Source organism: Theropithecus gelada, chromosome 20 (assembly GCF_003255815.1).
Source record: "Theropithecus gelada isolate Dixy chromosome 20, Tgel_1.0, whole genome shotgun sequence".
NCBI classification, from domain to species: Eukaryota; Metazoa; Chordata; class Mammalia; order Primates; family Cercopithecidae; genus Theropithecus; species Theropithecus gelada.
This window is the reverse complement of record NC_037688.1, coordinates 52,225,471-52,250,015: the sequence shown is the minus strand read 5'-3', so window position 1 is coordinate 52,250,015 and position 24,545 is coordinate 52,225,471. Positions and strand designations below refer to the sequence as shown.

Sequence of the window (24,545 nt, the reverse complement as noted above, 5' to 3'; positions counted from 1 at the left end):
TGAAAACATTTTTGGCTATTGTGAATGGAGCTGCTATGGATATTCATGCATAAGTCTTACTGTGAACACGTTTTCATTTCTCCTGGGACATTCCTTAGGATTGGAATAGCTAAGTGGCAGGGTTAGGTATAAGTTTAACTTCTCAAGAAAGTGCCAAAGAAAACTGCCTGTATCGATTTGCACTCCCACCAGCAGCCTCTGAGAGTTCCGGTTGCTCCACTTCCTTGCCAACACTTGTCATTGTCAGTCCTTTTAAATTTAGCCATTTTGGTGGGTGTGCAATGCGCGGTGTCGCACTGTGGATTTCTCACCGTGGTTGGAATTTGCATTTCCTTAATGAGTCATGTCTAGTGGGTGTGTAGTGAGCGGTATCTCCTTGTGGATTTCATTTGCCTTTAATGAGTAATGACAATGATGAGCCTCTTTTCACATTCAGATTGATCGTGTGTTGTGTATTTTTTGAGACAGGGTTTTCACCCAGGGCGTGGTCATAGCTCACTGCAGCCTCAAACTGGCCTCTAGCTATCCTCCCACCTCAGCCTCCCAAGTAGATGGGACTACAGGCCTGCACCACCATGCCTGGCTAGTTTTTAAATGTTTGGCAGAGATGGGGTCCCATGATGTCATCCAGGTTGGCGTGCAGTGGCGTGGTCGTAGCTTACAGCAGCCTCAAACTCCTGGGTCAAGTGATCCTGCCATCTCAGCCTCCTAAAGTGCTGAGACTCAGTTACCACCAGCATAAGTCTCCACCACACCTGGCTTTTGTATCTTTCTGTGTGTGTGTGAAGTGTCTGTTTAAATCTTTTGCCCGTTTTAAAATAACAGCTTTACTGAGAGAGCATATCCACACCATACAGCTCACCCCTTTACCCATTTGAAGTACCATTCAGGCCCAGTGTGGTGACTTCGGCCTGTCATCCCAGCACTGGGAGACCAAGGCGGGTGGATCATCTGAGGTCAGGAGTTCAAGACTAGTCTGACCAACATGGTGAAACACTGTCTCTACTAAAAATACAAAAATGAGCCAGGCGTGGTGGCCCACGCCTGTAATCCCAGCTATTCGGGTGGCTGAGGTAGGAGAATCGCTTGAACCCAGGAGGTGGAGGTTGCAGTGAACCAAGATCATGCCACTGCACTCCCGCCTGGGCAACAGAGCGAGACTCATCTCAAAAAAGAAAAGAGGCCGGGCGTGGTGGCTCACGCCTGTAATCCCGGTACTTTGGGAGGCCGAGGCGGGCCAATCACAAGGTCAGGAGATCGAGACCATCCTGGCTAACATGGTGAAACCCCGTCTCCACCAAAAATACAAAAAATTAGCCGGGCGTGGTGGTGGGCGCCTGTAGTCCCAGCTACTCGGGAGGCTGAGGTAGCAGAATGGTGTGAACCCGGGAGGCAGAGCTTGCAGTGAGCCGAGATCTCGCCACTGCATTCCAGTCTGGGAGACCAGCGAGACTCCGTCTTAAAAAAAAAAAAAAAGGACAGAAACGCCATACACCTCGGCAGTCAGTCCCCCTTCCTGGTCTCCCTCCTCCGGGTCCTACAAAACCACTCGTGTACTTTCTGTCTCTCTAAATTGTCCCGCTTTGGACTTTTCGTCTAAAGGGACTCGAACAGTGTGTCGTCCTGGCATCTGGTTTCTTTCACTTCGTGTGATGTTTCCAGGCCCAGCCACGTTGCAGCGCGTATGGCCTGTGTTTTACGGGACTGTCTGTCTTATCGTTGAACTGCAAATGTTCCTTGTAAATTCTGGGTATACGTCCTGCACATATTTCTCTTATTCTGGGGCTTGGCTCTTTATTTTCTTAATGAATCATTCAAAGAGCAGAAGCGTCAGTCCTGGTTTCCGCCTTCTCTTCTCTCTTCCATCTAACAGGTCTCTGCCTATTCCGGGCCCACAGACACTTTCTCTTGAATTTCCTTCCAAAGGTTTTATAGTTGAAGCTTTTATACGCAGGTCTGTGGTTTGCTTTGAGTAAATTTTGCATATAATATGAGGTGCAGGAATCTATGTTCTTTCAATCACATAGATATGGCCCAGTGCGGTGGCTCACGCCTGTAATCCCAGCACTTTGGGAGGCCAAGGCAGGTGGATCACGAGGTCAGGAGATCGAGACCATCCTGGCTAACACGGTGAAACCCCATCTCTACTAAAAATACAGACCAAAAAAATTAGCCGGGTGTAGTGGCGGCGCCTGTGGTCCCAGCTACTCGGGAGGCTGAGGCAGGAGAATGGCGTGAACCCAGTAGGCGGAGGTTGCAGTGAGCCGAGATTGCGCCACTGCACTCCAGCCAGGGGGACACAGCAAGAGACTCCATCTCAAAAAAAAAAAAAAATCACATAGATATTCCCATTTTTTCCTCTTTCTTTTTTTTTTTTTCCACTAGAGATAGGGTTTCATCATGTTGGCCAGGATGGTCTTGATCTCTTGACCTTATGATCTGCCTCAGTCTCCCAAAGTGCTGGGATTACAGGCGTGAGCCACCACGCCCAGCCTTTTTTTTGAGATGGAGTCTCGCTCTGTCGCCCAGGCTGGAGTGCAGCGGCGCGATCTCCGCTCACTGCAACCCCCACCTCCGGGGTTCAAGTGATTCTCCTGCCTCAGCCTTCTGAGTAGCTGAGATTACAGGCATGCGCCACCATTCCCGGTTAATTTTCATATTTTTAGTAGAGATGGGGTTTCTCCATGTTGGTCAGGCTGGTCTCAAACTCCCGACCTCAGGTGATGCGCCCATCTCGGCCTCCCAAAGTGCTGGGATTACAGGCGTGAGCCACCACACACAGCCTCGTTTAAAAATTCTTTATGGAGATGAGGTGTCACTACGTTGCCCAGGTTGGTCTTGAACTTCTGGCCTCAACTGACACTCCCATGTCGGCCTCCCATGGTGCTGGTTGAAGGGTGAGCCCAGGGTGGCCACAGCACATTTTCATCATTGTCTGCAGCTTGCAGTCTGCTGGTTCAGGGCTTAGCCGGGCACGTGGGTCCCTCCGAGGCTCCTGTTCAGGGCTCAGCCATGTCTATGGGGCTCTCTGAGCTCTTCCTGGACCCTCCTTGGCTCCTTCAGTTCAGGGCACGTGGGCCCCTCCTTGGCTTCTCCAGCTCAGGCCTCTCCTCGAGCTCTGGGCCCTGGGTATTCCGGGTTCCTTCCTTGGTTTCCTTTGGCCTTTGGCCAGGAAAGTGGTGGGTGTCCGAGGGAGCCTGGGCCACTTCACAGCACCGCAGCCGACCTGCGGCTCCTTCAGGGCAAAGCTGCATGGACACAAAGAGAACGCCACTCCGAGCTGGCCTCCCCCTTCACCTGTCGGTTCCCTCCCAAGCCGGCTGCCTTCTGTCCCCTCCCCAGAACCTTGGGTAACTGGTTTGCTACAGTGGGTCTGGAAGTTTTCAGTTCTCTGTGGAAGGGAGTTTTTTAAAGGCCCTTAATCCCCTCTTGACATTTGTAAGTTGACGCTTACACCCGGTAGCCTTGCTGAATTCTGTGCGCGTGAAGGTCAGGTTCCACCGCGAGTCACATAGAAAACCCGCTCCGTGGAAAAAGACCCGAGAGGACCACTGCCCACACCTCCGTGCTGCCCACACCTCCGTTCAGCAAGCAAACCTCTGCAGGTGTTCATAGCAGAGGCAGATTCCACGCTGGGAATAAGAGCTCACGACATTCTGGGAGGGGTTTCGGGCAGGGAGGGGGCCTCTGTGGCCCCAGGTCAGGAGCAGCTCTTCCCTCAGCAGCCGGCAGCCAGCGCAGACTTGTGGGGAAGACAGCTCCCACTTCGCCAGGCCAGCGAGCACCCGCGGGCAGCTCCGATCCAGGCGACCCTGCGGGAAGGGGTGTGCGTGTGCCCGGAGCTGGCCCCCGTCCTGCTTCCCCGACCCATGTGCTCGTGCTCCCACAGCCCTGAGACAGATGGCTCACGGCCTTGCGAGGCCCACACCGCACTGGGATCAGGCTTGTGGCTCCCGGGAGTCCTGTGTGGGTTGTGTGGCCGCCATCCAGAGCCTGCTGACCTGCAACTGGGGGAGCGGGCGCACTGATCCCTGGGTTTCACCACCCGAGAATCAGAGAGTGGGATCCCACCCACACCCCACACCCACCGAGGGCAGCCACGAAACCTGGGCCCGGGCTCCCACCCACACCCCACACCCACCGAGGGCAGCCGTGAAACCTGAGCCCGGGCTCCCACCCACGCCCACCAAGGGCAGCTTTGCCTTCCCGGGCACCCCTCCTCCCCCAGGTGGCCGGGCCTGGCCCGCTGCCCGTCCAAGGCTCCTGCTCGGGGTCTCCACCCACACATTCCTGCGGCGTGAGGCTCCGCCACTCCCTGCCGCCCCGGGCAAAGCCATCATTTGTTCCCTTTGACAGCCCGGGAGGCTGCCAGGCTCTCCACCCCCACTTCCCAGTTGAGGAAACCGAGGCAGAGGCTCAGGTGTGGCCAATCACCCTGCATGCCAGAGTTACCCTGGGCAGGGCCCACTGAGACCTGGGAGGGGCCACTTGGGACCTGGAGGGCTGGGGGCTGCCTGGGCGTTAGGGGTAAAGCTGCCTCCCCAGAAGGCCTCGGAGGCCTGGGCTGGGCTCCTCCTTTCACATCGCCCTTTGGAGGACCACGTGTGGGCATTGGTCTGAGACCTGAAAGGGGCCGTCCTGTTCCCCGTGGGCGCTGCCAGCGCCACGCACTCCTCTTTCTGCCTGGCCGGCCACTCCCGTCTGCTGTGACGCGCGGCTGGAGAGCTGCCGGCGGACCCACGGTGCCTGCCTCCCCGGGATCTGTAAGTAACAACCTTTGCGCTCTTTCTGTTGTGGTGTGGATGGAATCTGCACCTTCCATCTGGAGAACTGGGGCCGCTCCAGGCTGGGCTTCAGCACCTGAGCGATGGTCAGGCTTTAGCGGGACGCAGATTTCACCCCGCAGGGCACACGCAGACCCATTTGTTTGGAAGCGGCAGTCCTGAGGCAGCGCAGGTGCCTCCATGTCCCCAGCCCAGCCCTCCTGCAGGTGTAAAGGATGCAGATTCCAGGGCCCGCCGTGGCCTGCAAAGGCCCCTCAGAGCAGGAAGGGCCGGGCTCCCAGGGAGCCCGAACCCCAGGTGCTGAGGTCCTTGGGTCACATGGAACAGGGGTGGGGACTGCCCAGGTCTGCTGTGATCCCATGGCCACATTTCCCGCCTGCCTTCACACACCCCAAGGGCTGGGGGTCCCACCCACCACCCACCACCCACCACCCACTTTCTGGCTGGGGAGGTCTTTTTTCTTCCACTTTCTCAAGATGTTCAGAGCCTCAGGGGCCTCCCCACTTCCTCTGGGGCCTGGGGGGAATAGAGTCCGTCACTGGGAGGCTCTGTGGCTCCCGAGACCTTCCCCAGTGGACGGGCTGACCAGGCAGGCTCTGCCTGTGGACAGGGGCAGCTGAGCATGAGTGTGTTACCCCCATTTCTGAGCTGTGGGTGGACCCACCAGGCCTGGGCCAAGGTTTTCAGGAGGCAGCTCTATTTTACCCAGCCATGGTGGCCTCCCTGAAAGGGGTGAGTGTAGAAGCTGGTTCCCTCTCCTGCGGGCCCCACCCCTACCCCAGGAGGACAATTGTTGTTCAGGGAAGGTCTCCCCACCCACTTCCCCACCCCACACTGGCCCACAGGCCTCCGGGCCCCACCCTAGCGAGTACAAGGGGATCCCCAGGCTGCTCACTGGCCCAGCCCTGCCCACCTGGGCTGCACCTGAAAGTGGGCTCAGAGAGGCCGTGTGGCCCCAAGACGCTGGTGGGTAGGAAGAGGCGGTGGCCTTGTGCCCACAGCGCCCCTCCTGCCCCAAGGGTGTTGTCTACCTGGCAGGGCCTGGGGTGTTCACAAAGCCCAGGCACCTGCAGCTGAGGGCAGGGGAGGGAGCCACATCCAGGCGAGGGGGCCGCTGGATACAACCCCATCCGGACCTGCTCGTCCTCCTGTGCGAGAGTGGGAAGACTCAGGCCAGCCCAAGCGGGCGGCGGCCCCAGCTGCTTGATCTAAGCTCTGCTTACACTGCCCTGCCCTTCCGGGAGAGGGGTGAGCGCAAACTGATGCCTGGGCTGTCTGGGCTGGGGACCGGGATCTCAGACCCAGCCCCTGCCCTGGACACGAGGAGTCAGTCGGGGGGACAGAGGGCTCGGTGGCTGGAGGGCAAGGCCAGGGCACGGATGCAAGCTGCAGGTGCCACAGAAGTTTGCCCTGGGAGCCCAGGAGGGGCCCATGGGGCCCCAGGCTGGCCCGGGACAGAGGCGTGGGGTGGGAGTGGGGGGCAGGGGATCCCATCCTGAGTCGCTGCCCTCTACAGAGACAGACCATGGCCTTGCCAACGGCTCGACCCCTGTTGGGGTCCTGTGGGACCTCTGCCCTTGGCAGCCTCCTGTTCCTGCTCTTCAGCCTCGGTGGGTACTAGGTGGGGCTGCTGGCGAGGCGGGGACGGCCCAGGGGCCTTGGGGGCCGGGCTCTCAGCAAGGCTTTGCCTGTCCCTACCTTCTCCCTGGAGTGCCTGTGGTGCTCACGTCCCAGCAGCAGTCTCTGCCCCCAGAGGTGACTGGAGCTGGAGACCCAGCCACGGAGTGATGGGGCTCAGGACACAGTGGGAATGTGTGTGGGATGGGTGTCTGACCAGCCAAGCAGCCGGGTCCCAGGGGAGGATGTGGAAGGCCAGGCTCCCCGTGGAGTGCAGACCCCTGTGCCTGGGGGACTGTGATGTCACGGGGTACACAGGCCTGAGCCACTGGCTTCTGCCACTTTGGGGCGTGCACAGGGCTGGCTCTGGGGTTGGTCGGGCTCTGCCTCCTTCCTCCCCTGGGTCAGGGCACACCCCAGAGGCCTGGGCCCCCCCAAACCGTCCCCTCTGCCCCTTTAGGATGGGTGCAGCCCTCGAGGGCCCTGGCTGGAGAGACAAGGCAGGTAAGGTCCCCTCTGGGGAAACCGGGGAGGGTCTTCAGGTCCCGGGTGGGGGTGCCATGCCATGTTCTCTGTGTCACGTATCCATGGTGCCTGCCAGTTTCCAAGGTCCCTGCTTGCAAAGGGGTACCTGGACCTGCATACGACTGGCATGGGAGCAGCCAGGTCCGGGGAGTAGCAGCCGAAACTGCAGCTGGGTCTGGGAAGTAGCTGGATGAGAAGTAGCCAAGCCCATGGGTCTGAGACACAGCCGGGCCTGGGAAGTAGCTGAACTCGGGGAGTACCTGGGCCCAGGGGTAGCGGGACCCGGGAACTCCTGCTCCAGGGAGCTGGTCTGAGCCATGTTCAGCAGGCCCTGTGCCCCCAGGAGGCCGCGCCCCTGGATGGAGTCCTGACCAATGCACCTGACATTGCCAGGTGGGTCCGGGGTCTTCACAGCCCTCAAGGGTGAGGCTCGAGGGGCCCCGTCCCCCACATCCCCTCCCCTGGCACCCCTCCCCCTGCACCCCTCCCCCACATCCCCTCCCCCACATCCCCTCCCCCCATGTCCCCTCCCCCCCATGTCCCCTCCCCCGACGTCCCCTCCCTCTGTGTCCTCTCCCCCGGAGTCCTCTCCTGCTTCCTCCTCTGCTCCACTGCAGATCTGACTGGGCTCAGGGCTGCAGAAGGGACTGACACCCCCCAGGTGGTGGCGACTCCTGGTCCTTGAGGGTGTCACCTGGCCTTGGTTGGGGGGTCTGCAGGGAACACCAGGGTCCTTCGGGGAGAGGTGGGGCTGCGGGGCTTGGGGAGCACTGGGTGGGCCCTGCGGGGGAGGGGCGATCCTGGGTGCCCAGCCCGACCCCTCCTGCAGCCTCTCCCCACGCCAACTCCTTGGCTTCACATGTGTGGAGGTGTCTGGCCTGAGCACAGAGCTCGTCCAGGAGCTGGCTGTGGCCTTGGGACAGAAGAATGTCAAGCTCTCCGCAGAGCAGGTCAGTCTCAGTTGGGCTGGGGCAGGTGGGCACGGCTGGGGCTGAGGAATTTACAGGCAGCTCTGCAGTGCCCACCTTGCCACCACCGTCCCCTCTGCCCCCGCTGCCATCTCTCCCCGGCTAGTTCTTCCCAGAGTTCCTCTGGCCACCCAAGCTGACCACTAGGGTGCCCGTCCACATCAGGGATCAGCTCCACAGGAGCAAGTCTGAGATGGTCCTGTGTGCTGGGCCTCCTCCTGGAGCCCCGTGGGCAGCCCTCCAGGCTCTGCCCCAAGGGGGAATCTCTTGCGGGGAGTGGGTGAGACCTGGGGAAAGGGAGCCAGCGGCAGCCAGGCACAGGAGCCCACATCCCCTGGGGCAGTGCTGCAGGCAGCTGGAGATCCACTCCCACAGATTCCCGTGGCCAGGGCAGGAGTGTGTTCTGGTGGGTGGACCAGCCAGGCAACCCTGGCCCACCACGTGGGTGGCCGCCCGAAACACTCTGTGCCCTGCCCCTGCAGCTGCGCTGTCTGGCTCACCGGCTCTCTGAGCCCCCCGAGGACCTGGACGCCCTCCCGCTGGACCTGCTGCTATTCCTCAAGTAGGCCCCATCCCCTGGCCCCCACCCTCCGGCTTCTGCCCCCAGGCCTCAGCCCCCACCCGCTTCCCCCTGCCTCGGACCCCAGGCCACAGCAGAGACGTGGAGGCCAGCCCAGCCGCCTCTCAGGGTGGGGACCGGTGTGATCAATGTGGCCTGTCCCCAGCACCCTCTCTCCACAGCCCAGACGCGTTCTCGGGGCCCCAGGCCTGCACCCACTTCTTCTCCCGCGTTGCGAAGGCCAACGTGGACCTGCTCCCGCGGGGGGCTCCTGAGAGACAGAGGCTGCTGCCCGCGGCTCTGGCCTGCTGGGTAGGAGCTGGGGCCAGTGCGGGGCGGAGAGGGCTCGGCAGTTCCAAAGGCGCTGAGGCCGGCATCTGTGCAGGGTGTGCGGGGGTCTCTGCTGAGCGAGGCTGATGTACAGGCTCTGGGAGGCCTGGCTTGCGACCTGCCTGGGCGCTTTGTGGCCGAGTCGGCAGAAGTGGTGCTACCCCGGCTGGTGCGCTGCCTGGGACCCCTGGACCAGGACCAGCAGGAAGCAGTCAGGGCAGCTCTGCAGAGAGGAGGACCCCCCTACGGGTAAGAGAAGGTGTCTGGCACCTCGAAGGCTTGCCTGGCGGTGTGGCATGAGCAGCCCATGAGGACACCCACGGCCATGCCTCAAGGCCCAGGGTGGGTCACCCCCGCCACAACCCCTGTCAATGCCCCCAGCTGGGGGGTATGGCCTAGCCTGGCCATCTCCTCCCTCTCTGTCTGGGGCTGCATTTGGGGGTCCCTGAGCTGTGCCCCGTGTCTGCACAGCCCCCCGTCAACGTGGTCTATCTCCACCCTGGACGCTCTGCAGAGCCTGTTGCCTGTGCTGGGCCAGCCCGTCATCCACAGCATCCCGCAGGTGAGACCCCGACCCCCAGCCCGTGGGGAGCCCGGCCACCCGAGGCTCAGCCTGGGCCCTGCTCGTCCTCAGGGCATCCTGGCCGCATGGCGGCAACGCTCCTCTCGGAACCCATCCTGGCGGCAGCCTGAACAGACCATCCTCCAGCCGAGGTTCCGGCGGGACGTGGAGAGTGAGTGCCGTGCCCTGCGCAGTCTGGCACCAGGCTGGGCAGCATCCTTGGGGGTGGGCATCTGCAGTTTAGGGTCTCACCTACCCCTCCCTGGCTCTGCAGCACGTCCCCTTATAACCACAGAGAGTGGACAGAATCCCCGTTTGCCAGTGGGTAAACTGAGGCACGGGGAGGGTCACAAATTGCCCAAGGTCTCTTCTCACAGCAGATGTGGGAGGAAGAAGGGGTCAAACGAACTCCAGCCCCTGACCCCTGTGCCCTGTGCCCTGCAGGGACAACCTGTCCCCCAGAGAAAGAGGTCCACGAGATAGACGAGAGCCTCATCTTCTACAAGAAGCGGGAGCTGGAAGCCTGCGTGGATGCAGCCCTGCTGGCCGCCCAGATGGACCGTGTGAACGCCATCCCCTTCACCTACGAGCAGCTGGACGTCCTAAAGCATAAACTGGATGAGGTAGTTCATGACTCAGGTTCCCGCCGGCCTGCTGCGTCCGAGCCGTCCCCAGACCCCTGGGAGTGACGTGGGCCCTCCTGGTCTCTCGGCCTGCAGCTCTACCCACAAGGCTACCCCGAGTCTGTGATCCGGCACCTGGGCCACCTCTTCCTCAAGATGAGCCCTGAGGACATTCGCAAATGGAACGTGACGTCCCTGGAGACCCTGAAGGCTCTGCTCAAAGTCAGCAAGGGGCATGAAATGAGTGCTCAGGTGACCCTTTGGCTCGGGGGTGAGGGGGGATGCGGCATGAGATTGGGCGGGGCTGGGGGCGGGGTGGGGGCGAAGCCTGAGGTTGGGCGGGCCTGGGGTCGGGGGCACAGCCTGAGGTTGTGCTGGTGGTAGAGGGATACATCTCTGCCTGCCACAAGGCTCCTTAGTGGCCCGTCCCACAGGCGGCCACCCTGATTGACCGCGTTGTGGTGGGAAGGGGCCAGCTAGACAAAGACACCGTAGACACGCTGACTGCCTTCTGCCCCGGGTGCCTGTGCTCCCTCAGCCCCGAGCGGCTGAGCTCCATGCCCCCCAGCATCATCGGGTGAGTCCCCAGAGCTCTGCCCAGCAAGGTGGGTCTGTGCGCTGGCGCTCACTGTCCACCCACCCTGTCCCCAGGGCGGTCAGGCCCCAGGACCTGGACACGTGTGGCCCGAGGCAGCTGGACGTCCTCTATCCCAAGGCCCGCCTTGCTTTCCAGAACATGAGCGGGTCCGAATACTTCGTGAAGATCCGGCCCTTCCTGGGTGAGCCAGGGAGTTCCTGGACAGGGTGGGCACCACAACGGGGGGGGCCACAGACTCCACTCAGGGGGTGCCAGGCCTTTGCCTTCCTGGGCCGCCTACTGCCAGGGTAACTGGGTGGTCACCGGCCCTCTGCCCCCGGGATGTGTGTGGCCTTAGAGCTTGTGGGCTCTGACCCCAGCTTGGGGCGCCAGCCACTTCCGGAGTCTCCCACGCCCGGGGGTCAGGCGGCCAGGCAAACCCAAGCCCTGGAACCCCTAAGGAAACAGGGAAGCCCTGTAATCCTGTCACACAACTGGGCTTTCTGCAGCCCGTGGTCAAGGGCCTGGGGGTGTGAGATGAGGCCTCAGCTTGGGCGTCCTCCCTGAGGGCAGGTGGGGCCCCCACGGAGGATTTGAAGGCTCTCAGTCAGCAGAATGTGAGCATGGACTTGGCCACGTTCATGAAGCTGCGGAGGGAAGCGGTGCTGGTAGGGAGAGCAGGAGGAGGGGCGAGTGGAGGAGGGGACAACCGTGGGCGGGAGGGCGTGTAAGGCGGGCCCGCGGCGGGGTGGGGGCGCGGGGCCTTAGGAAGGGCAGGGTCCTGGACTGTGGTGGGGCCTAGGGAAGGGCAGCCATTGAACTGGGGTCAGCTGTCCAGAGACCTTCAAAGTCTGAAGAAGCTGCGGCGGGCATCTGTGGGTGGGGCAGTTTGGACACAGGAGAGTCTGGCAACCCTCTGGGGGCGCTGGGGGAAGGGGACCCTCCTTGATGGCTGCCCGGGGGATCTGGCAGCCGTTGACTGTGGCTGAGGTGCAGAAACTTCTGGGACCCCACGTGGAGGGCCTGAAGGTGGAGGAGCAGCACAGCCCCGTGCGGGACTGGATCCTAAAGCAGCGGCAGGACGACCTGGACGCACTGGGGCTGGGGCTACAGGGCGGCATCCCCAACGGCTACCTGATCCTAGACCTCAGTGTGCGAGGTGGGCGGGGCGGGGCGGCCAGGGCTGGGGGCAGGGCTGGGGACGTGGAGTTGGGTGCTCTGAGTCACCCCTCTCTCCGTAGAGGCCCTCTCGGGGACGCCCTGCCTCCTAGGACCTGGACCTGTACTAACCGTCCTGGCTTTGCTCCTGGCCTCCACCCTGGCCTGAGGACCCTACTCCCTTGCTGGCCCCAGCCCTGCTGGGGATCTCCGCCTGGCCAGGAGCAGGCATGGGTGGTCCCTGTTCCACCCCAGGAGAACTTGCGCTCAGTAAACTCGAACATGCCCCCTGCAGACACGCCTTGTGACTTCCAAGGACTTTGTGACCCCACCAGCATGGCTCCTCTCCCTCTGGTCTTGGGCCCTCAGGCCAGGTGGGGGCCCTTGGAGGCCTTCCTGACCCTGCTGCCACTGTGCTGAGGGCCAGGCCAGCACTCAGGGCGGCCCCAGTAGACAGCGGTGGGAGTCCCGTGCCCCCATCCCCACAGGCTGGGCCCTGGCTAGGACATTCCCAGGCCCCCCTGTTCAGACCCTGAGCACGAACACAGGCGGGACCACGACCTTGGACTTTATTCACGACCAGCAACGAAGTCAGTGGTTCCAAACCCCAGCCCCAGCCCCAGCCCCAGCCCCAGCCCTCTGCAGGGCCCGGGCAGTGTCTTCTGTGTCCCGCCTGGGCCTGTGGTTGTGCGGGAGGCACCTCCTCAGGGCCTGGTCCTCAGTCCAGCTCGCAGGGCCTGGAGGCGGGGATGGGCGGGGCAGCCTAGGAGGCGGGGCTTGGGCAGGTTGGCCTGGCCTAGAGCCGGCCCCTCAGTCCAAGTGGGCGTCCAGCTGAATCTAACAGCCCTGTTTTTCCTGCACCTGACCCCTGTGAACCCAGCCACCCTGAGGCAGCACTGTCCACAGAAGCCAGGGTGCAGGTCCCCCAGTGCAGCAGCCACAGGAGGCTAGAGGGCAGGGCCACCGCCAAGGGCAGGTGCCCCAGGGGGGCCCACGGGCTGCCTGTAGATGGAACAGGGAGGACACCATCAGTCCCCCAGACGCTACCCCCATATCCACCCCCTGGAGCCAGACAGGCCTGGGCAGCCCCTCCCTCTGGCTGGGGAGGGTGGGGACAGCCGGCGAGGACACCCGTCTGCGGCTGCTCTTCTGGGGCCCAACAAAGGTCTCAAGGCTTCCCCTGCCCCCGCTTTCTGCTGGTCAGGGGGTTTTAGGGGAGGCAGCTGCGTCTCTCACTCAGTAGGCAATGAAGGGTGAAGCCAGGGTTGGCCAGCGTCATCCCAGGAGGCAATGGACAAAGCTGGTGGACAGACTGTGGGAGTGGCCACGAGGCGGGGAACAGGTCTGAGAGGGCCCTGCGCAGAGGGGGCCAAGCCGGAGGGGTGTGGGGGCCATACCTGAGGTGGAGGCCTGGGCAGCGTTCCCGGGCAGGCCTGAGGTGTGGACCAGATGAGGCGCTTGGTGGGTGGTGCTGGGGGGCCCGCTGGTGCCGTGGGCTGGGCCGGTGGGGCTGGAGGGGCCGGTGGGGCTGGCGGGGCCAGCGGGGCTGGCGTCAAGGCCCAGCTGGCCCAGGGCGGAGCTGTTGAGGCTGTACAGCCAGGACCTGACGGTGGGGTGGCTGCGGGCCTTCTGCAGGTCTCCCACGTTGTGGCCCAGCAGTGCAGTCACGTTGCTGACATCCAGGCTCTGCGGGGAGGGGCGGGGCAGAGGGGCCATGGGGCCACCTTCCAGGCCAGGGGAAGACCCACAGGAGAGGGCCAGAGCCAGGAGTGGGCAGTGGCAGGAGTGAGAGGCCCAGAAACGGCCTGGAGTGGGAAAGTGGGGGTATGCTGGCTGTGACCTGTGACCTAGGGGCTCCCCCACCTGGGCCAGCCCCGCACCCCCACCCTCACGGGGCAGCCCGGCCCCACCTGCAGCACGCGGGGGTTCAGGCTGGTGAAGGTGTCGATGTCCATGGAGATGTTGGCCTGGGCCAGGTGCTGCAGCTCCTCCGCCGGTGCACCGCCTGGGGGGACAGGGGTGAGGGGGCGGTGGGGAGCTGGGACGGGGGTGAGGGGTTGGGGCTCCACAGGCGGTGGAGGGGGAGCCACCCGGGGGGATGGGGTGAGGGGGCGGGGCTCCACCGGGGTAGCCGCTGGGGGAACAGGGGCGAGGGGGTGGGGCTCCACGGGGCGGGGGGAGCCACCCAGGGGGGACGGGGGGGGGTGAGGGGGCGGGGCTCCACCGGGGTAGCCGCTGCTGGGACAGGGGTGAGGGCTCAGGGCTCACCGAGGTAGGGGCGCATGAAGTGGTAGTAGGCAGCTGGGGTCCTGCTGCTGCTGAAGGCCTCACGGGCCTTGGCGTAGAGCACGTCCTTCCGGCTCTGGGGGCAGGAAGAGACGTCCAGGGCCCCGGCCAGCCTGGGGGAGGCGGGAGGCTGAGGAGTTGGCCACCAGTCCCCGATCCTTCCAACGGCTGGGCATGGCCCTCCCTGAGCCACAGCTTTCCTCTCACCCTCTGTCCTGGGGTGAGCAGGGTTCCCCCAAATTCACATCCACTCAGAACCTCAGAATGTGACCTTGTTGGGAAATAGGGTCATTGCAGATGGGATCAGGTCAGACTGGATCAGGTGGGCCCTAACTCAATGCCTGGGGTCCTTCTAAGGACAGGGAAAGCTGAGGGCCAGGTACAGTGCTCTCGCCTGTAATCCCAGCACTTTGGGAGGCCTGGGTGGGTGGATCACGAGGTCAGGAGATCGAGACCAGCCTGGCCAACATGGTGAAGCCCCGTCTCTACTAAAAAAAAAAAAAAAAAAAAAAAAATTAGCGGGGCGAGGTGGCGGGCACCTGTAGTCGCAGCTACTCAGGAGGCTGAGGCAGGAGAATGGCGTGAACCCGGGAGGCGGAGCTTGCAGTGAGCCGAGATTGTGCCACTGCACTCCAGCCTGGGCGACAGAGTGAGACTCCATCTCAAAATAAATAAATAAATAAATAAAATAAATAAAGTCACCCAGTTTGTGTCCTTTGCTCAAAGCTAGAGTCCAGGCTGGGTGCGGTGGCTCAAGCCTGTAATCTCAGCACTTTGGGAGGCCGAGACGGGCGGATCACGAGGTGAGGAGATCGAGACCATCCTGACTAACACGGTGAAACCCCGTCTCTACTAAAAAATACAAAACACTAGCCAGGCGAGGTGGCGGCGCCTGTAGTCCCAGCTACTCGGGAGGTTGAGGCAGGAGAATGGCGTAAACTCAGGAGGCGGAGCTTGCAGTGAGCTGAGATCGCGGCACTGCACTCCAGCCTGGGCAACAGAGTGAGACTCCGTCTCAAAAAAAAAAAAAAAAAAAGCTAGAGTCCAGCCAGGGCAGCCCTACGATTAATGCACCCGATGGCCTGGCTGGACTGCCCTCCTTGCCCTCAGTTTCCCCTCGTGGTCCCCCTGGGCTGAGGCGGGAGCTGCCTCTGAGTGTGGGGGGGTTGGCTCACCGGAGCTCCTGGGGATGGATGGTCTGGATCTGCTGAGGACTCATCCAGCATAGGCGGGTGCCCCCGACGGCCAGCAGCAGGGCGCCGGAGACTGTGCCATTGTGCTCCAGAAACTTCTGCAGCACAGCCTGGGGGCAGAGCCAGGGTCGGTGGGGTGGGCTGGGGCTTGGGACCACCCACCTGCCCGCCTGCCCAGGTGCCCTCACCTCTGTCTGGTTCTCCAGGGCCACATCAGAGGCCAGCAGAGCCACAACCGTGTCCCGGGAGGTGATGCTCCACTGGCCGATCTCGGTGCAGGAGTAGAGGTAGACCAGCGAGGTGATGAGCCGCAGCTGATCCTCCGGGAGGCCTTGTGGGTAGATCTGAGCAGGTGGGCAGGGCCGGGCAGGGTCAGCAGAGGTGCTGCGCCCACCGGGCCTCCCCATCCCCCCCACCCAGCCGTGCACCTGCGCGAGCTTGGCCTTGACCACACGCTGGCACTCAGTGGGCAGTGGGTGCTGCAGCAGGGGTTCCAGGTTGGTTCTGAGGAGGTGGCCGTCCAGGCAGGACTGAAGCTGTGCACAGTCGTAGTGCACCAGGAAGAGGTTGTCCCGCAGCGTGGCGGCCGTGATGTTGCCTCGGACACAGGATCTCCCTGGGGGTGTGTGCGGCCCGGGCTGGTAACCGGGGCCTGGGCCAACCACCACTGCCGGCTCCAGGGCACCCCCCTGCTTTTTTTTTTTTTTTTTGAGACAGAGTCTTGCTCTGTTGCCTAGCAGCAGGGCATCAAAGGCTGGAGAGTAGTGGCATTGATCTCGGCTCACTGCAACCTCTGCCTCCCGGGTTCAAGCGATTCTCCTGCCTCAGCCTCCTGTGTAGCTGGGATTACAGGTGCACGCCACCACGCTGGCTAATTTTTGTATTTCTAGTAGAGATGGGGTTTCGCCGTGTTGGCTGGGCTGGTCTTGAACTCCTGACCTTAAGTGAATCTTCCTGCCTTGGCCTCCCAAGGTGCTGGGATTACAGGTCTGAGCCACTGTGCCCGGATTTTTTTTTTTTTTAGGTGGAGTCTCACTCCATCGCCCAGGCTGAGTGCAGTGGCATGATCTCTGCTCACTGCAACCTCCACCTCCCGGGTTCAAGCGATTCTCCCTCCTCAGCCTCCCAAGTAGCTGGGATTATAGGCATGCACCACCACGCCTGGCTAATTTTTGTGTTTTTTTTTTTTTTTTTTTTTTTTGAGACGGAGTCTCGCTCTGTCGCCCAGGCTGGAGTGCAGTGGCCGGATCTCAGCTCACTGCAAGCTCCGCCTCCCGGGTTTACGCCATTCTCCTGCCTCAGCCTCCCGAGTAGCTGGGACTACAGGCGCCCGCCACCTCGCCCAGCTAGTTTTTTGTATTTTTTAGTAGAGATGGGGTTTCACCGTGTTAGCCAGGATGGTCTCGATCTCCTGACCTCGTGATCCGCCCGTCTCGGCCTCCCAAAGTGCTGGGATTACAGGCTTGAGCCACCGCGCCCGGCTAATTTTTGTGTTTTTATTAGAGACGGGGTTTCCTCATGTTGGCCAGGCTGGTCTCGAACTCTGGACCTCAAGTGATTTGCCTGCCTCGGCCTCTGAAAGTGCTGGGATTACAGGTGTGAACCGCCGCGCCTGGCCCAGGCCCCCTCCCTGACCCCTTCCCCTCCACTTCCGACCTTGGTCAGACCTTGGCTTTCCCAGAGTTCTAACCAAGAACTTGGCCAAACGACTTCTCTGAAGTCAGCCAGGCCCGAGGGAGGAGCCGGACTGGGGAGGTGCAGCGTCCCAGGCCACAGTGGCCATACTGACCTGTGCTGAGCCTGGGCCTGGAGGACACCAGTTTGGTCTTGGACTCCAGGAAGCTGGTGACGAAGCGCCTGGCCTCGTGCTGGCTGAGCCTCCCTGCCCGGCATGCCGCCACCATGCTACTGAAGAAGCCCAGGCCCACGGCCTGGCAGGGCAGGTGTGGGCTGAGGTTGGTGGCCCGGGCAAGGCTCGCTTGTGTCCACCCTGGGGCCCCCTCCTACCTCCTGCACCTGTGCCCACAGGTGAGGGCTGATGTATGTGGCCAGGGAACCCAGGGCCTGCAGCCCCTCCAGTGTCCAGGAGCCAGGGGGCCTGGTACACAGAAAGGGGCGCCGTGTTGGGTCCAGGGCAGGCCCCCCCCGGGAGCCCCTGCCCCTCCATGGACACCCAGCAGGCGGGAGGAGCACTCAGTAGGTGCTTGACCACCCGGACCCCTGACTGGCACCCACGGGAGGGACACCCCTCCACAGCTAGTGGGGCAGCACCCCGACCCTCTGCCCCCTTGGCTGCAGGACCCGGTGAGGTTGAGGCCAGAGGTCAGATGTTAGTGGGCTGTGGACATCAGTGACCTCTTGGGCCAACCCCAGGCTGCCTCCCATCTCATCCCCGCCTCCTCGCCTGGCCCCGTGACCCCACCCACCCGAGCGAGGTCTTCCCACTGGCCAGCAGTGAGTTGAGGGCAATGCGCTGGGCGGTGGTCAGCCGGGGGCAGTGCTGCAGGTTCTCCAGCACGTGGGGGTCCGCAGCACTGATGCTGGACGCGTCCATGTCACACACCAGGGCCCCGAGCAGCGGCAGGTTGGAGGCGCTGAGCTGTGGGCGGGCCCCCGCCTGCAGGGCCAGCAGGTCGGCACCCAGCAGGAGGCTGCCTCCAAGGCACCGGGCCCATCCCGCCCAGGTGCCCACCAGGCAGGCCACAGCCGCCCCCCACGCGCCCCAGCCCACCCCGCCCAGCGCCCACCAGGCAGCCCACAGCCACACGCTGCAGGGCGACCCTCTGGTCGGGTAGATGGCTCAGCAGCTCCATGTCCCCCTGGGCGGCGCGGCGGATGAAGGCCCGGCAGTCAACTTCCCGCACCTGGCTCAGGCTGCAGGTGAGTGTGAGGCTGTCAGACTGACGGGGGGCGGGGCCGGAACTCCCAGCAGCCCTGAGATGCCCCTGGGGTGTTGAGGGCCCCCAGGACTCCTGTGGCTGGGCAGGGAGGGACACTCACTTGTAGAAGAGCAGCAGGTTGGGCGGGTGGAGCGTGAAGTCGTCCTGGAGGCCGCACCGTGATGCCAGGTTGGCCAAGCAGCTGAGCTGGGCAGGAGGGCGCTGGTCACTCCCTCGTCCACTCTGGACTCGCTGTGGCAGCCCGTGGGCTCCCTTCCCCTCTGCACGGGCCTCAGGACCCAGTCCCCACCCTCTTCTTGGGCCCCATTTCCCACGTCGGGTCCTCCCCGTGCCCACCCCTCCGCCTGGAGGGGAACCCCGCACAGCAGAACAGGCCTCCAAACAGCCGCCCCCGGCCCCTCCGCCGCCTTCCCGGCCGCCAGGCCCCTCCGCCACCTCCCCAGCCGCCAGGCCCCTGTGCCACCTCCTCACTGGTGGAGTGCTGAAGTGTCTGGATGCTGGGCGGGTGTGGATGATTGCCTATCCCCACCAAGGAGGCTCCACAACGCCGGGGTTGGGGGTCTCCTCCAGTGTAGCCCCTTGGCAGCTTCCCAAGTGGACCCTGGGTGGTGCCCCTTGGCTCCACCTGACAGCCTCCTCCTGGCGCTGGAGCTCTGCCAGGCCCAGCCTCCGCCCCTCCATGCTTCCTGAGGCTCTGCTCACTCCTCTCAGCCTATGCAGGACGCTGCCCAGCCTCAGCCACCCCCCACCTAGGCTTGTCTAGCCTGGCCTTTGAGGTCATTTCAAGGGTTTTTAGCCCATTCCTCAGAGGGCCCTTTGCCCGATTTTATGTCAACCAAGCACCTGGGACATCCTGTGCATATGAGGAGGGGCTTTGAGGCAGACAAGGACGGCCCCAGAGTTTTGTGCAGCCCCCACCAGGGTCTCATCCCTGAGGAGGAGCCCACCCAGGGTGGGGGCTTGGGGACCCTCCTGCAGCCTGAAAGGAGCCCTGGGGAATGGGGCATGGGCTGCCAGCCTCCTGCAGGGCAAGGTCCTCCTGGCTGAGAGGGAGGGGAAGAAAAACCCTGACTCACAAACACCCAGAATGCCTGTGAGCTGGAACAGAATGTTCAGCCTGTTTGATTATCAAAAGAAAGGCAAAAAGCTGGCCAGGTGTGGTGCAATATGACTGTAATACCAGCGCTTTGGGAGGCTGAGGACGGCTGATCCCTTGAGCTCAGGAGTCTGAGACCAGCCTGGCCAACATAGTGAGACCCCCGTCTCTAAAAAGAATTGAAAAGTTAGGCCGGGTGCCATGGCTCACGACTGTAATCCCAGCAGTTTGGGAGGGTGAGGCGGGCAGATAACCTGAGGCCAGTTTGAGACCAGCCTGGCCAATATGGTGAAACCTTGTCTCTAGTAAAAATACAAAAATAGGCCGGGCGCGGTGGCTCACGCCTGTAATCCCAGCACTTTGGGAGGCCGAGGTGGGCGGATCACGAGGTCAGGAGATGGAGACCATCCTGGCGAACACGGTGAAACCCCGTCTCTACTAAAAATACAAAAAAACTAGCCGGGCGAGGTGGCGGGTGCCTGTAGTCCCAGCTACTCGGGAGGCTGAGGCAGGAGAATGGCGTGAACCTGGGAGGCGGAGCTTGCAGTGAGTGGAGATCGCGCCACTGCACTCCAGCCTGGGCGACACAGCGAGACTCCGTCTCAAAAAAAAAAAAAAAAAAAGAAAAAAAAAGAAAAATATTACCCGAGCATGGTGGCGGGCGCCGGTAGTCTCAGCTACTTGGGAGGCTGAGGCAGGAGAATCACCTGAACCCAGCAGGCAGAGGTTGCAGTGAGCTGAGATCACACCATTACACTCCAGCCTGGGTGACAGAGAGAGACTCCATCTCAAACAACAACTGTCCCAGCTACTGGGGAGGCTGAGGTAGGAGAATTGTTTGAATCCGGAAGGCAGAGGTTGCAGTGAGCTGAGATGGTGCCACTGCACTCCAGCCTGGGTGACAGAGTGAGACTCTGTCTCAAAAATAAATACATAAGAGAGAAAAAACAGACTCTGTGGCAATAAGATACCAAATTATAAAAGAGACCTACGGCCGTGCCAGGCAGAGGGGAGGCAGTGCCCGCTGGCCCTCCCTCCTTCCCTCCTGTGGCCTGCTTGTCTGAGTTGAAAGCATTCCTATTTGCTGAGTCCATGCTTTACACAGGGCTTTATCCCTTTAACCGGTTACAAAGGAAAGAGTCTCTGAATCCACCTGTGACTTATAAGCCCCCAGTTCGAGATATCCTGCCTTTTCAGGGAGAACGGGTTGATGTCTGCCTACCCCGTGTTCTCTGCCTCTTTGCCTGTCACTCCTACCTCCCCGCCTGTCGCTCCTACCTCCCCGATGCCTAGAAAACCAACCTGCAGCCTGCCGGCCTCAGGTGCGCTCACACCTCTTGAGACTTTCCTCGGGCCAGGGTCACTCATACTGCTCAGATAATCCTCTAAACTATTTCACTGTCTGGTTTTCCCGGGAAGGAATGGAGGTCTTTCTGCCTTTCCCTTTTCCTGGACGGCCCCTTACAGGCCAGGATCCTGCAGCCCATGCACGGAGAGGCCAGCGGGCTGTAAAATCCACTCTGGGGGCCCGGAGTATGTACCCCAAGTCGGGCACCGTTCCCCACAGCGGTGGGTGGGGAGGGGAGGGTGAACCCTCGCCCTCACTGCGGACACAGGGTGGAGCATCTGCAGGGAAGTTGGCTGAAAAGTCCTGGAAGTGGGTAAGCGTGGGCTGCACCTGAAAGCTACCCCGCCTCCTGGGTGGACCCTCCCGTCCTGGGGGGCTGCACACCCTGTCCTGACTGTGGTCACACTGGGTCCTGCCCCAGCTCTCGCTTAGCTGTCCCTCGCCTCTCACACCGGAGCCCATGTGCCCTTCCCTATCCGGGCCAGTCCCTCAGCGCCTGGCCCACCCACCCACCCGCACTCCTTGCCTGCTCACCTGCCAGGCCTGGAGGGGGACCTGCAGCAAGGCCAGCCTCTGGATTAGGGCTGAGAGCTGGTCCCGGGGCAGCTGACCGGCCGGCTGGCACCAGAAGCCTTGCAGCAGGGAGCAGTTGGCACTGGGCAGAGAGGAGGGGACAGTGGCAGGGAGGGTCCGGGAGGGGTGGAAGCAGTTGAGCGCAGCTGCCCAGCAGAAGGGCACGGGCTGCACGCAGCCTGCAGGACCAAGGTCCGACTCCACTGCCCCCCAGCACTGAGGGAGGGAGAGCGGGAGGTGGTGCCCCTGACAGGCAAGATCCTGCTTCACTGACTCATTCACTCACTCATTTTCACTCACTCATTTTCACTCATTCACTCACTCATTTTCACTCACTCATTTTCACTCACTCATTCATTCATTCACTCACTCATTCACTCATTCACTCATCATTTTCACTCATTCACTCACTCATTTTCACTCACTCATTTTCACTCATTCATTCACTCACTCATTCATTCATTCACTCATCTTTTTCACTCACTCATTCACTCATTTATTCACTCATTTTCACTCACTCATTCACTCATTCATTTTCACTCATTCCCTCATTCTCACTCATTCACTCATTCACTCACTCATTCATTCATTCTCTCCAGAGCACCCTGTGGGGCCAGGCTCTCGGCTGCACGCAGGGCCTCAGGTGTGGCCCCTACCCAGACCCTGAGGCAGCACTTCCTCCTGAGTCCGGGTCCCAGCCGGCCAGGAGCTCAGGCTGCTCCCTGACTGGCTGCTGAGGCACCTGAGGAAGAGGCACCCCCACCCAAGGCTTCGGCACCCGTTGAGCAGCCCTGGGGAAGCCGTCTCCCCAGCCTTCCTTATGGTGTGACTCTAATCCAGTCCAACACAGAGCGGGCCTTGTGCCACTCAGGACCCCAGCCCTGCCTCACAGACGCCCTGGTTAGTCAATTGACCAGCCTGTCACTGTCACCAACTCTGAAGGACGGGGAGGAGGGCTGAGCCCAGCACGAGGCTCCAGGCAGCGCGGGGAAACCACAGTGTTCTCTGGGTTGGGCAGACGTGGCTGGGCCTGATGGTTGAGGCCTCGGCGGTGGCCGAGGGACCCACACCCGGCCGTGTAGGTCCAAAGCTGGACACTGAGTCATCTTAGGGCCCCCCAGGGTGGAGCAGGAGATGACAGCCTCAGCAGCAGACTGCCGGCGGCCACCCCCAGACCCCTCCCCATCCCCTAGTCAGACCCCTCCCCCAGCCCAACCGAGAAGCAGACCCCCACTGCAAGAGGGCTGCACTCACCTGGCCCACAGGTTGGCCCCACTGGCATCCAGCCCTCCTGGGGAAAGACCCTTGGCCTGGGGCCCAGAGCAGTGGGCGGCGAGGGACAGGAGGAGGGTGAGGCCCGAGCTCTGCAGGGCACCTGGAATAAGGCGGGCCGTGAGGGTCCCGGTGGGAGCAGGGGCCGGGGCATCCAGATCCCAGGGTGGACCTATGACCCCCACCATGGGGGCCTCCTTGAGACCAGAGGACACTGAGGAACTTCTGGAGCCCCACAGCACTGGCCACCTGTGCACAGCCTGGGCCTGAGTGCGGGGCGTGTCTGGTGGTGTATGCACAGGTGTGAGGCTGTGGACGTGTGTAGGCACGCACGTGTAGGTGACAGTGTGCACGGATAGGTGACAGTGTGCACGGATAGGTGACAGTGTGCACGGGTAGCACAGGCGTGAGGCTGTGGACGCATGCAAGCACGCACAGGTAGGTGACGGTGTGCACATGTAGGTGACTGTGCATGTGTAGGTGACAGTGTGCACGGGTAGGTGACAGTGTGCACGGGTAGCACAGGCATGAGGCTGTGGACATGTGCAAGTACGCACAGGTAGGTGACAGTGTGCATGGGTAGGTGACGGTGTGCAGGGCAGGTGACTGTGCATGTGTAGGTGACTGTGCATGTGTAGGTGACAGTGTGCATGGGTAGGTGACGGTTGTGTGCATGAGTCTGGCGGCGTGTGCACATGTGCACCCGTGTTGCACACGTGTGAGATGGCAGGTGTATGTGTGAGCTCCTTCTCCCTCTAGCCAGATGCCCCGTGGCTCTGTGTCCTCACAGTGGAGCCCTGAGACCCCCAAGACAGAGGAGGTGTGGGGGCAGAAGCCACCTTCAAGGGCCCCAACTGCTCAGTTCTGCAGTGGGGGTCACAGCAAGGCCTCCTCGCAGGAACTGGGGGCCCAGCCCATGTTCCTGCTTTGCAAACCCAGCCCAGGAAGGGGGTTTGGGTGCAGGGGAGCCCCCTTATCTTGCTGGCCCTGGGGAGACCATGTGGTGAAGTCTCTTTTTCAGCAGGCATAGAGCAGGAGTCGCCACAGCCCACACAGATCTGCCCACGGCCTCCTGGGCTGCTGGGGCCTGGCCCACCCCTCTCAGGGAGGGTGTGGCACTGGGCAACCCTGGGCATGGCCAGGGTCCCTCCCCACCCTGGCCTTAGAGCCTGGCCCTGCCTGTGCCCGGGCTGCCCAAGAGAACGGTGTCTTCACTCACCCCTGCCCCCACCATTTCCCCAGAAGCCACATCCAGCTGCCTGGGCCAGGAGTGGCCCCTTCTAGCCAAGCTTGCCTGCCCTGCCTCACCCTCCCAGGACCCCCATGCCTGCTGGGGTGGGCTGGACTCACTGTGCCCTGGCAGCACCGCCCCCGGCCGGCTGCTGCTGGACAGGGCCCACCTCCTCCTTCCTTGGCTTGGGACAGACCCTGGCTCAGGAAAATGGGGTGGCCAGGGTCCTGGGCACTCCCACGTCTGCGGGATGGTTTTGCCACGTGGGCCTGGCACTCTGGAGGCCCCCTTTCTGCATGGAGGTCTCATCTCACCCACTCTGGGGCCCATGTCTGTGCGGCGGCGTGTGCTGGTCATCCTGGCTGAGACGTTCCAGGGCAGGAAGGTGCTGGGGCCAGGGGCAGTGGGTCCAGGACTAGCTGGAGAAGTGTGACACAGGCAAGACACAGGTGAGAGACACAGGCTGGCCCAACACTGCCTCCCACCCCCTGGGGTGTGGACAGGGAGGGTGCAGTCTGGGCTCACCCGGGGCGGCGGGGCCAGAGCTGCGGCTCTCCCACCTTCAAGGGGGAAGGATCCCATAAACAGTAAAGTGCAGCAGAGGGACCAGGAGCCGGCGAAACCCTGGGCCTTTCTTATCACAGGTAGGGGCCTAGGGGACCCACAGGTTGCTGCGTCTTCAGCCAACAGCGAGTGCCTCAGGCAGCCTCGTGCACCCCGGCTTTGTCCCCACACCCAGCCGCCCTGGCAGCTCCCTTTCCCTCTTTGAGCCCCAGATGTCCGGCTCTGTCGCTGAAATCTGGCCCCCAGTGGCAGCTGGGGTAGCCTCAGCCACGCTGGAAATGGAAGCTGCAAGGCCAGAGGAGTCAGGGTCTCGGTACTGCTGCGGCCCACTGCCTCCTCCTGGAACCAGCCTGATGGCTTTTGGGCACCTCTGGGCCTC

General features: G+C 62.2%; 2 protein-coding genes across 4 annotated transcripts; one reads left to right on the top strand and one right to left on the bottom strand.

Annotated features, from left to right (window-relative positions):
* Positions 1-4,372: 4,372 nt before the first annotated feature.
* On the top strand, positions 4,373-12,003 carry LOC112614298 (mesothelin). Of its 3 annotated transcripts, XM_025370722.1 has the most exons (18): positions 4,373-4,420; positions 4,662-4,763; positions 6,301-6,394; positions 6,862-6,905; positions 7,270-7,319; positions 7,756-7,876; positions 8,377-8,456; positions 8,636-8,765; positions 8,839-9,032; positions 9,255-9,345; positions 9,418-9,517; positions 9,790-9,968; positions 10,065-10,220; positions 10,403-10,545; positions 10,620-10,747; positions 11,119-11,213; positions 11,518-11,704; positions 11,787-12,003. In XM_025370722.1, the coding sequence occupies exons 3-18, from the start codon at positions 6,310-6,312 to the stop codon at positions 11,870-11,872; spliced, it is 1,869 nt and encodes a 622-aa protein (XP_025226507.1). In that variant the 5' UTR covers positions 4,373-4,420; positions 4,662-4,763; positions 6,301-6,309; the 3' UTR covers positions 11,873-12,003. The 3 variants fall into 3 exon arrangements, with proteins under 3 accessions (XP_025226507.1, XP_025226508.1, XP_025226506.1); XM_025370723.1 differs by having other exon boundaries at positions 4,375-4,763; positions 7,273-7,319; XM_025370721.1 differs by having other exon boundaries at positions 4,405-4,763; positions 11,787-11,999.
* A 496-nt stretch (positions 12,004-12,499) lies between these two features.
* On the bottom strand, positions 12,500-23,959 carry LOC112614803 (mesothelin-like protein). Its single transcript, XM_025371531.1, has 15 exons — positions 23,917-23,959; positions 22,354-22,474; positions 21,061-21,181; positions 18,183-18,268; positions 17,930-18,056; positions 17,609-17,799; positions 17,190-17,280; positions 16,968-17,113; positions 15,611-15,794; positions 15,371-15,526; positions 15,165-15,292; positions 13,972-14,102; positions 13,614-13,708; positions 13,101-13,389; positions 12,500-12,705 (listed from the first exon to the last, which is right to left on the bottom strand). The coding sequence occupies exons 1-15, from the start codon at positions 23,957-23,959 to the stop codon at positions 12,500-12,502; spliced, it is 2,115 nt and encodes a 704-aa protein (XP_025227316.1).
* Positions 23,960-24,545: the final 586 nt, after the last annotated feature.